The sequence below is a fragment of the Prenolepis imparis genome, unplaced genomic scaffold (genome assembly GCF_030444845.1).
Source record: "Prenolepis imparis isolate NDT839.2.m4 unplaced genomic scaffold, iyPreImpa1.0 SCAF_7, whole genome shotgun sequence".
Lineage (NCBI taxonomy): Eukaryota > Metazoa > Arthropoda > Insecta > Hymenoptera > Formicidae > Prenolepis > Prenolepis imparis.
In genome coordinates, this window is record NW_028141165.1 from 14,848,947 (window position 1) to 14,861,912 (window position 12,966).

Below are 12,966 nucleotides of genomic sequence, written 5' to 3' on the forward strand. Positions count from 1 at the left end.
AAGCAGTGGTATCAACGCAGAGTACTGGTCCACTTTCCTGAATTGCACGGCGTAAATCAGTTGACGTAGCTCAATGGGATAAAAAGCATGTAAAAATTTGAACTTTTCTCTTTAAAATGCGCTTTGGCGGAACTCGATACGATAATTTTTCGCTGAGTTATTGCAATTTGAAAAAAGTCGGTTTTTTAAGGACAAATTGTGATTTAAAATGTGTATCTGCTATCTTTATCAATTCAAATTATTGCAATTCTATTCAAAAATGTTGCATTGAATGCGGAGGTGTCCCGAAGCGAGCAAATTGTGCCGGGCATCTCGCGCAAACAAAGTCCGAGTAGGATATTCGCGGGGTTTTCGCCGGTAAGAGTTCGGCACTACTTCCTCGAGGATCGGAGGGGATCCATGAGGATTTCCCCGCGTAATAAAAAGTAAGTAAAAGTTTTTTTTTGTATATATAATCGATTTCTGCGTGCAATTATAAACCGGCTGGATGCACAATAAAAAAATGCATAAATAAAGAAGAAAAAAAAAAAAAAATATTATATAATAAATAAAAAAATCAATATACATACACAGTTGGAAAATTTGTGTTTTCTTGTTAAAAACGGTCCCCGTTAAAATTTTTGTGTTAAATATTTAACACATTCATGTGTTAATTTAACATATTCCTGTTATGTTAATTGGACTCAAATGTTAAATTATTAAAACAACTAAAAAAAACAACTAAATAACACAATGTATATCTATTTTTAATTTTACACAATAAATATGTTCCGTATTATTAGTGACAAGATTTATCTGTTAAAATTTACAGAAAAAAAATGTTAATTTTACTTTATAATATAAGTGGGGGTGATAAAATGTAAAATTAACAATTTTTTTAGTTAATTTTTACATTAAAACTATGTTAATTTTACACAAAATTTATTTTAAGTTTATTTGAAGTTTGCATTTATTTTATGTTAAAATATTAACACAATATTCGTGTCACTATTTAACATATCCGTATTATGTTAAATTAACACAAAAATTTCTGTGGACCGTTTGGGATATTTGTTAAATTTAACACAAATTTTTCAATTGTGTATATATACATATTTATAATTGCATACAGCTGATCTATAATTTATTCCAGTAATACGTAACTGATCGCAAGTCATCATTTACAGAAAAATACACATATGTATGTATATTTTTTTATTTCAATGAACGTTAAAATTGATCGAATCAAACGCACGCGGAAATCAATGAAAGATGACAATCAAATTGCCTAATTATAATTATATTATATATTATACCCGGTAAATCAATTAAACCGTCGCGAATTGCCTTGACATCAATCATGCCATAAAAAATTTTCGAATTACTATTACTATTCATCATCTTTCACAGTCTTTCGAGAAACTTTCAAAACTTTCGATGTGTCAAGACGTTTACTAAGCATTCTTATATCCTTGAATCAAGAAAATCGAGAAATGTTTCTGAAACATTATATTGCAATCCGTTTTTCAAGAACTTGAATTGGAAAGCGATATGTTTCCAATGCGTCATCACAATTTTTCCATTGCGGATTTTCCGTCGGGTTATTATTTGATGAATAAAAGAAAAAACTATGTTAAACGATTATTATTGTAATTATTTCTCTTGAAAAAGAAGACGTACAACGTTTACTACAAATTATATATATATATGTAGGTATAAGCGCAATGGAAGAAAAAAATTGCAAAACTAGTTTATTGCACTTGTAAAATACCTGTTTGTACTCATGCATGACTCATGATTAAGCTATTTAATTATAACCTGAGATAATCAACTTTATTCACACTATACAATATGTATATATTATACATATGCTTATGTATTATGTACATATGCACACACTTTTCTGAATTTAAATGAATAATTTTTAAGAAATTACTTTTGGTAATTTTAGATACTAAAAATTAAAAATTTAAGAAAGAACAAATATACTTTATTAAATATTCAAAATGTAATTTTCATAAAATTTTATACAGTATGTAATAACACCTCCGTTTTCGAAGTTGTTGCAAATATTTATAATATTATTATTAATATTTCTATTATTTCTATTATAATTAATATTATTATAAAAATATTTCTTAAATTATTATTAATATTAGAAATATTGCAAAACATTTTGTCTGGTGGCAATTTTACTTTTTAAATATTTACTTAATTTAATTCCAAAGAAAATAAATTTCCAACAGGAAAAAATAATCTTGCAGGACATTCAATAGAGTCTTTCCTTTCAATTCCAATAATCAAGAAACCACTAGTCCAACAATTGCCTAATCGGCACTGCATAATATGGAGGAATTCCCTCCTGTTGGAAAAACACAAGATAATTTCTTTTATGTAGCAAGACATGTCATAATCTACAAAAGTAATGTAATTTTTATAATTTTCAATTATTTCCGTAATCAATAATCATTATATCGACGTAATTCTCTAGCAGTTAAACTATAATTCCCTATTAAAATTACATTTGACAGATTAAGCGCTTAATCGATCTTAGTGCGACCTTTAATGATTTAATGGCAATAAGAGTTCTAGCAGATTACTTGCAAAGTCCTTGCAAGATGTACTCCTCGCTTTTATTAATTCCCGACTTTTCGCAAAAAGCGTACATAATATGTTCTCTTCTCTCTGTTCGCCTCTATTGTGAGATATCTATATGCAAACGCCATGTCGCCATATTGACTGCCGAATTGCTTGAAATATTCCAAAAATAATGTTCTTGTATAAATTTTTGCTTTATTAATATTTTAAATTTAGAAAATATTAATAAATATTAATAAATTTAATGCATGTTAATAAATTTAGGAAAGTTTGATTTTCGTGAAACTTTAGGATACTTTAATTCGGAAATATTTCTGAACATTGTTTTTTATTTTGATCTCTATATATATAACACGCTTCTATAACTATAATTTATAAAATTTTAGTCAAAAGTAAGAGTTTATTAACATTTTATATAACAATTGTAAACAAAATCACGAATCATTAAACATTTAAAACTCTAATTTTATGAAAAAAGTCAAAAATGTTTATTTTTTAAACTAAAGTAATCTATTATCATAATTTATCTATTATCATAATTAAAGTAAATAATGTACAATTGCAATTACTGTTCTTTATAATATTACATCAAAAATGTTACGTTTTCTAAGAGATCTGACTAAAACGTAAAAAATTTCAAAAAAAATTTAGAATATATCTTGCAAAATTGTAAAACTGTTTTGAAAAAGGGAGAAAAGGCTTCGAAACCGACTTATGGAATGTATTTGCAGCAAGAGCCATTTAAGATCTTCAGAGAACAATACCCAGAACGGCTAAAGAAATTGATAGTGATAGTCGGCGATACGACCATGGAAGGACTCTCTTTATCTGACGTGGACAAGGAACGTCTCACGAGTCAAGTCTCCGTTGTCTTCCACATGGCTGCTAATGTCAGGTTCGACCTATCATTGAAAATGGCCGTCAAGCTAAACACTGTGAGCACTGTAAACATCGTGGCGCTAGCAAAACAGGTAAATGCTCGTTATAAATCTATACGTCATAGAGATGTGCGCATTATTTGAAATAGATACATTTAAAAAATAGAAATACAAAATGTAAAATGCCTATTTTGTATTTTGTATTTAAAATACATTTTTAAACTATTTTATATTTCCATTTACATTCCAGGTAGCAAGTGTACGTCATTTTGACATTTAATGACGTCAGTTTGCTAATTGGGATGGTTACATTTCAGTACCCATTTTCTATTTCAAATGCATTTTTCTTGTACTAAAAATTAATCGAGATATTAATATGTATGTACAATGCAATGATGCCACTAATATCACATCCTCATTTTGATATCACTGATTCTAATTATGAAACCTTGTAAAAGAAAAATAAGTAATTTTCTCTTTGAAAAACCTATTTTCTGAAAACACGTTCCCCTTCTAACGAACATTGCAATCAAAATGTCATTTTAAAAGAATAACTGAATGTCTGTGAACAAAATAAACAAATATTTTTTATAATTCTATATGGAAATGTTTTTCATGTAATTCAATTTTGCAATTTAAGTTTACATTAAAAGAAATAAGAGTTGAAATATAAGAAATAAAGCAAGAAATATAAATAAGAAAAAATAAGAATTTAAATATAAATAAATATATATACAAATATTTAAAAAAATTATTTTGATTTTAAAAAAACATTTAAAAAATGCCTATTTTTCATTTTCCATTTTAAATGGGTTTAAAAAGCATTTTGCATTTTGCATTTTCAAATAAAAAAATTCCAACTATTTTGCACGATATCTATTTCAAATGGATTTGAACACCCATTTTGCACATTTCTGATCATGGACAATTGCAAATCTATATTTTGCAGAGTACGATATACGATGTATGATCAATCTGATGTTATAATCTCAGAATGAATATATATGAATGACTTTTCAATATTGCCAACGTTTTATTTTAGAATGTAATTTAAGTATACATTACGCGTTCTAATCAAGAAGCGATCAAGCGAAAAGAAGTTTTGACAGGTGTAGTCTTTTCCGTCTATCCTTAACTACGGTTGAGTTAAAGAGAGAGAGAAAAAGAGAGAGAAAGAAAGAGAGATCACACATCCTTAGAAATATTGTGCTCTCTTTCTAAGGTTAACGCCGATTAAGACAGGGTATGCAATCTGTACTTATAGTATGTGTTTACGTGTAAGTCCAAACCGGTATAATTACATTAAATTGAATTCTCCCTGTCATTTATTGCGACAAAATTGTGTCCGCATCGATTAAGCGAGTTAAAGTTTTATTCGATGCTTAAAGTAGGAGATTTTATAGCGCACTAAAGTGCAAATTATCTAAGAATCTAGTGTTACGCATATAGTCAATTCTATATATCTTGAAATTTTATTCTTATTTAGCACGGAAAAATGTATTTATATAGTACTTGGATTAAAAAATTTTTTCTTTTTCGAGTGTATTTAAAGACAATTTTTAAAAAATTTGTTTTAAGCTGGTACACATTCTTATAACTTATAAATTTTACACACACATCCGTTGATGTTCATATACAAGCTGCATTTTAAAGTTGAAATTTTTCAATTTCTCACATTTTATATGTATATTTCAACAATTATAAAAGAAAGATTTTTTAAAATATTTATCTATAAAGATATCATTCAGACGGTAAAAGTATGTATTTTATGTTTATATAAAATTTTAATTTTTTATTTATTTAAAAAAAATTTTTTATTCATTCTTTTTTATATACATATATGTAATTTCGAGAAACACGCATTTAAAGTTTAACATTATGATTGCATTAAATAGAAAGAGATTGAATACTTTTGACTCTTACTGTTAATTTTTTATCTTATACCTAGAAAGAAAATTCTTTTTTCAGTTCAAAATTTTTTTCGAATACGAAGTTATATGATAAAACTACTTATATTTATGTTCCTTCTTTTCAATACTAAAATACATATACTAAAATAAGTGTGCAAATTGGAAACTTGCACATTGTTTCCTTACTATTCTATTTCGCTGATTGAATTTCCTCTATGAGCAAGGTAATTTATTAATTTTGGCTTCCTCATAGAGGAAGCTTAATGAGCGAAATAGAGAATAGTGAAGAAGCAATGTGTAAGTTTCCAATTTGCACATTTTTTTCACATAAAACAACATTTTTAAAATGTCACGTATATGTATGTGTATGTGTGTATGTATGTATCCACTTTTGTATATTTCTTTTTCGTAAAATTCGAAAATTTACATTTCTCATAAAATCCGAAATTTTATAAAAAATGAACCCTTTCACCGATCCTCGCCAAATTTAATACTAAATATTATTTAATGATACTTTATTCATGTCAAAAAATTTATCCCGATATCTTAAAATTTACGGAAGTTAGAGCAACTACAAACATTTTTCAAAAAATTCTAAATTTTATAAAAAATAAACCCTTTCACCGATCTTCGTCAAATTCAATACTAACCATCCTTTAATAATAGTCGATTTATATAAAAAAATTTATCCCAATATCTTAAAATTTACGAAAGTTAGAGCAACCACAAACATTTTTTGAAAAATTAAAATTACATTAAGGCTCCTGGGTGCTCACCGCGGCCATATTGGATTGTGACGTCAGAGGCGAGAAAGCACACGCTGAAAATTCTTAGATGCCATTTTTTAATGAAAAGATATTTCGATTAAACAGCACTTCAGATGGCTTTAGCACACTCTTAAAAATCCCCGAAAACTATCCTTTTCCCTTTATAATCAATCAACATCTGTAAAATGATCGAGATATCAGACTTTGACATGCGGAATGACTGCGCATGTGCAAAGACCAGACGGACTGGGCTTCATAATATTACATTTTACAACTGTTGATTGATTATAAAGGGGAAAGGATAGTTTTCGGGGTTTTTTAAGAGTGCTAAAGCCATCTGAAGTGCTGTTTCATCGAAATATTTTTTTATTTCGAAATGGCATCTAAGAAATTTTAGCGTGAGTTTTCTCGCCTCCGACATCACGATTTTGACATGGTCGGAAAGGAGCCAGAAGCCTTAAAATTTAAAACACTGTATGAATTTTTATAAAAATGACTGTGAATAAAAGTGTTGTACTATACTTTACTTGTATACCAAATTGGAGCACTAATTGTAAGTCAAATATGTTCTTGAGATATTTAAATTTTTAAAAAATGAGTGGGCACATACATATATACACGCTCACACATACAAACATTTTTTTAAAATGTGGTTTTTCCATATTTTGGAACATTCTGAATACATTGGCATAAAAATCTAAAAAAAATATTTTTACGAAAACAAAGCTATAAGGAAGCAAAAATTGGAATAATTTTTTTACTTTCTTTCTTATACATTTAATTGTATTTTGATACTGTGGGCCAAATGAACTTTTTCTAAATTTTAATTATGGTTTAAATATTAAAGTCAATTTTTTGATGATTTTAATTGTTCGTTTAATTTTTGATGAAATTAGAATGTTTGTAAATGATTAAAAATGTTGATTAAATATATTCTTTATTTCTAAATAGATTAAAAAAGAATGATATCACACAATCAGACTCTATAAATCTTATCATGAAAATTTGTTTTCTCTTTTGATTTATCTCTTGATTTTTAAATGAATTTCTCGATCTCGTTCTCTAACATTTTTTCGGCATTAAAATTCTATCTGTTTTGCACAGAGCACGAGAGCATACTAATCGTTTCTTTGCTATTCAAAAATATTCAGACATAAAAATGCACAGACACAGAACAATTCTTTGAAAAAAATTAGTATCTAGAATGTGTGACGTGAGTATATTTATTAGTATATGTTTATTTCTGTCGGCGCCTATTTTTGCAAAGTATTATAATTTATAATTTTATAAATCTTTCGAAAGTTGTTTATTAAAATTAATATATTTTAGGAACATATTTTTATAAAATTGTCAACTTCAAACAAATACAATTAAAAAAAAAAGATTTTTTAATCGACATAAAGAGCTCCTTTAAACTTTAAACGATTAAAGAAAAAATACTATATCAACAAATCGATATATTAATGTTTTTGGTATTTATAGTTTTATATGAAAGTCTTAAATAGTTCTAGAAAGTTATAGTATTTATACATAAATATTTATAAAAGATCAGATTATATATATGTCAAATTATTTTATAATTGTTTATTTAATTTTTCTAATCATACTTTGAAAGAAATAATCAAGATTAAAAAGAAAAATAAATTAATTAAATAAAGATTTGAAAACTGAAACAAGCATATAGAATAATGTAATATTATCAAAATAATATTTATCATTTTTTAAATTATAAAACTTGCTAAGAAAAGTTGTAAAAAAATTCTTATTTTAATAACATGATAAAATTTAGCATAAATAGGAAACAAATATACACTAATTATCAACTACTGATGAATAAAATTAATGAAGCAGTGTCGGAATCATTTTTCAATGATAAAGCGCAGTATGTAATTGTTGAGAGAGAGAAAAAAATAAGTATATATACAATATGTATATATTTTTTTAGGAGCTTTTAGGAGATTTATGTCGATTTTGGTGTTTTTCCTCTAGAATTAAAAGTAGAAGCCTTTATTCGATATTAGAAAATACTATAAAATAGAATATTACATGTTATATATCTTTCAGATGTCTCTACTCGAATCGTTTATTCACATTTCGACAACTTTTTGTCAATGCGGCGAGTCGGTATTGGAAGAACGCGCTTATCAAACTAATGTCTCAGCAGAAGGTACTATTCACATAATTAATACGGTGACAGATGAAATGCTAGAGGCAATGAAACCACAACTATTGGGTGATCAACCTAACACGTACTCCTACAGTAAGGCACTCAGTGAAGATTACGTGTCGAGATGTGGACTACCCGTAGGAATTGTACGTCCGTCGATAGGTAAGGAATCTTTCCTAAACATATTTTTCATCTTGTGTCATGTTTATTATATAGAATATAATTAATATGAAATATAAACAGAATTTTTATGCATGATTTTATTTTTAAGCAAATCAATTTGAAAAAAATTAATAAAATTATTATTAAAATAAAATAATTATTTCTTTAACAAATTATTATTGGATAGTTAAAAAAAATTGAATAACTTTTTATAGTGAATATATTGCAAGGAATCAATTTATATAAAAAAAATTGAAATAATTTCATTTAAAACATATATAAATGACCTTTAAATGACCTTAAAAATCGCTGTTTAGGAAAAAATCAGTAGCGACTTCCAACCAACTTCTTTCCCTCGAAATCCTACAACTTCTTTCTTTAAACCTTTTTTTCGTATTTCGCTCAATTTCAGAGATTTGCCTAGGGAAATAAATGAAACACCCTGTATATATCAAAATGTAAATAATTAAACAAATTATTTTTATTTTAAAAAACCATTTAAGAAATGCCTATTTTTAATTTCCTATTTTAAATGAGTGTCTAAAAAGCATTTTGCATTTTCAAATGGAAAAATTTAAATTATTTTCTATTTCAAATGGGTTTGGATACCTATTTTGCACATCTCTGTTAAAAAAATAATGTTGACAATTATGATGTCACGAGTGATACTTGATATTTCAGTGGTAGCATCTTGGAAGGAACCGGTACCTGGTTGGGTGGACAATATAAACGGCCCAACCGGATTAATGATCGGGGCGGGCAAAGGTGTCATACGATCCATGCTTTGCAACGCAAATTACTTGACTAACATGATGCCTTGCGATATGGCGATAAACGCGACGATTGCCCTGGCTTGGCAGATCGGATTGGAAAAATCTATCAAGCCGATATTCTTAAATGCCACAATGAACCATCAGGAAAATCCAATTTCTTGGGGCGATGCTCTAGAAATAGGAAAGAAGCACATCCTCGCAAACCCGTTTTCGCGTAAGGAATGCTGAACAAAGTATCACCTAAATGATACTAGAACAAATTTGTGAGGTAATAAATAAATATTGTATATTATAAATGTAACATTGCACTTCTTTCAGAACCGCTCTGGTATCCCGGTGGAAGATTAACAACCTCGAAGATTCTACACTGGTTTGCCATCCTGCTGCTACACACTATACCCGCGTATCTATTAGATACTTTATTCATCATTACCGGCAATAAACCTTTTATGGTACGGATACAAAATAAAGTGAACATCGGATTAGAATTGCTTCAGTATTATACTATGAAAGAATGGATCTTTTGGTAAGGAAAGCTCTCAGTATTTATTAAGGGGATCCTAAAGTCGTCCTGTTTTACCGACAAAGCGATCATATTTGTGCGCGCTTTTCTTTTTATTGGCTGAATAGAATAATAAATAATGCTTTTTTACGATTAAAATACATATAGAAACAAATGGATTTTATGTAAACCAATTTTATGTTAAAAACCAAAAAATTTAATTTTTAAACGGACGGCTTTAAGATTACCTTAAAAGATCCGAGTAAAAAGGTCAAGATTTTTTAAATATTTTGTATAAACTTAATTGCAGCAACGACAATTTACGCAATTTGGAGCATCGATTGTGTCCTGCGGACAGAGAAACATTCTTCATGAATACGAAGCTTATCTCTTGGAGCGAATATTTATTGATATATATCTTAGGTATAAGGCAGTATTGTTTAAAGGATGACCCTTCGACGCTACCACGCGCAAGACGGATCTTTATGTATCTATATTTTGCCGATTGTTTACTCAAAATAGCGTTCGGAGTTTTCGTTGCTTGGGTAATGTATACTTGGATGATTTGTGCTAAGCCTATTATAGCAACGCTAGTCCAAACGAATGACTGAATATATAAAGTATGAAACTTGCTTAGATCGAATAATTATGTAGTTATTATAACAATTATACATATACAGGGTGTATTCCATTTTAATTAATATAATCGAATATTGTTGAAACTGTAACTTTTTTTAATGCTAAATATTGCGAGGAATCGATTTATATAAAAAAAGGGTGATTCCATTTAAAAAATTAAGTTGACCTTCAATCTTGGTTAAAATTCAAGATTATCAACTTTTTTCCCTTTCAAAACCTTTTAATTTTTTTATATGAAATATTTTCTCGTTACAAACAACCATAGTTTCAGCAATATTCGAATATATTAATTAAAATGGGACATCCTAGTACTCTGCGTTGATACCACTGCTTTATAGTAGTAGAGGTTTCTAAAGTAAGGTAAAAACATTTTTACTATACAATATATGCAAAAAAATTTTATTAAATTAATTCTGATTTTCAACTGATCCTATATAGTGACAATCGCGAATAATTTTGCATCATCCGTGTGTATCTCGGAAACAAATATATATTTATACCCATATTTATTATAAACTATTTTTCTTATTTTAGGCCTTATACGCTTCTGTTTTTGTCTTTTGTTAAAAGTTGTAACATGATTTTGTGTATATATATATATATATATATATATATATATAAGGCCTAAAATAAGAAAAATAGTTTATAATAAATATGGGTATAAATATATACATATATATACATATATATGTTACTACCTCATCTTATTTCAGGATGTATCTCGAATTGAAATTACAATTGTAATGTAGTTATACAAAAAAATATCAATTTTTGGATTTTTGGATTTGCCGAATATACATATAGTGTGTCATATATGTAATATTGTAGAACCAATTGGCAAAAACTGTCACGTTTTATTTTTAATTCTCGGCACTACTGTAATTTTACTTTTTAATCTTATCATAATTTGGATACAGAAATTATTTCGAAATTAGTTTCCTTCCTGCATAACTACGTACAATTGATCTTATCTTGCACTGATAATATATATTACATAAATATAAGACAATGCCATTATACTATTTTAACTAATTTAACTATTTTAATTAATTTATCAATGAAAGACGTGCCAATATTTGAAAATTTTTTAATATTTTTTATGCATTATTTCATAAAGATATAATAACGCTATAATAATTACAAAGATTTAAAAAATGCTTTGATATTTTGTTCAATTTGCTTTTTCTTATAGATTTACAGTTTAATGCAAATTGTAACATGTCAAAATAATGAATAATAAAATTCGATACCACTTATAAACGACATATTAAAATGTAACAATTTCCCTTTCGATTCGCTCCCGAATAAACGCAATAGACTTTCAAATCTTGTAATACAAATTTTTCTTAAAACAAATTTTAAGGCAATATAATTGTTTTCACCATTGATTACATTAAAATCATATATAAAATTTTAAGTCGTTTTTCTGACGATCGACTACAACAACATGTAAAACATCTTTGACGTTCGAAAAAAATATTATTAATATACAAAAGCTGCTTTTTAGCATCAATTTCAATTACACATAAAATAAAACATTAATTAATTTTTAAAAAAACTTAGTATCTCGGTGGACGAAAATTTATTTTCTATATTACATTAATCTACAACTGTAGTTTTCTTTTAAATTAATTAATGCTTTATTTTATGTGTAATTGAAATTGATGTCAAAAAGCAACTTTTATATATTAATAATAGTTTTTTCGGATGTCAAAGATGTTTTACAAGTTGTTGTAGTCGATTGTCAGAAAAACGACTTAAGCCATATTTTATGTAATCCATAGTAAAAACAATTATATTGCCTTAAAATTTGTTTTTATTGTAATAAATCATTACTAAATAGTATACCTCTATATTAAAAAATATAAAAGCTGAGGTACATAATGTTTAATAACTCGAACCACATAGTTGAATCTTTAATTCAATTTTTTGTGCAAAATCTTAAGTCGTTCTTCGAGCGAATGGCTCATATGATAACAAGAGAGACTATACTTTCTCTGAATTAAAACGCAATTAAATTAGAAAAAATGCGAAAGTACGCGCGTTTCGTCATTTTTTCAAATAGCACTTTTAGTTATTATTTCGATATAAAATATGAATTTCTTCGACTTAGGAGACTTAGGAGAAGATATAATATTCGATACATATTTTATATATATATACACCTTAACTACCAAATATATAATTTTTGTGTATGAGATGTATTTTATACTTTCTCATTTTCTCATATAAAATATAATAATAATATAGTAATAAAATATCGAAAACCTTTATCTTTTTCAACTAATGTAAGTACATAAAATATAGATAGGGAAATTCGAAGCAACTCTCTTTTAATTATTTTATATATATATAGACTATTGTTTTTTCATCTTGTGTAAAAACTCCTCTCTTTTCTTCTTATTGTTTGCAGTAGCATCGAAAAGTATTTTATAAAAGCAAGATTGTCTAATTAAATAAAGAACGAATTCTTTCGTAATTTATTATGTTAATTACATTTTTGCAGAAATAAAAATATAGTTTTCTTATGATTCTCCATAAATAATCAAGAGTTCGCCACTAGTACAATAATGTGATAATTGAAAATATTT

The 12,966-nt window shown here is 27.0% G+C and overlaps 1 protein-coding gene across 3 annotated transcripts in view; it reads left to right on the forward strand.

Moving 5' to 3' along the window:
* LOC145938054 (putative fatty acyl-CoA reductase CG5065) overlaps positions 1-10,676 on the forward strand; it is a 15,341-nt gene extending 4,665 nt beyond the window's left edge. For 2 of the 3 annotated variants that reach the window (XM_083041387.1, XM_083041388.1), the window contains exons 3-7: positions 3,309-3,548; positions 8,197-8,461; positions 9,143-9,448; positions 9,553-9,760; positions 10,047-10,676. In XM_083041387.1, coding sequence (XP_082897513.1) covers positions 3,309-3,548; positions 8,197-8,461; positions 9,143-9,448; positions 9,553-9,760; positions 10,047-10,347 — 1,320 coding nt within the window. In that variant the 3' untranslated portion in view covers positions 10,348-10,676. Of the gene's footprint in view, positions 1-286; positions 426-3,308; positions 3,549-8,196; positions 8,462-9,142; positions 9,449-9,552; positions 9,761-10,046 lie in introns of those variants that run through there. The other variant, XM_083041389.1, reaches the window with a different exon arrangement.
* Positions 10,677-12,966: the final 2,290 nt, after the last annotated feature.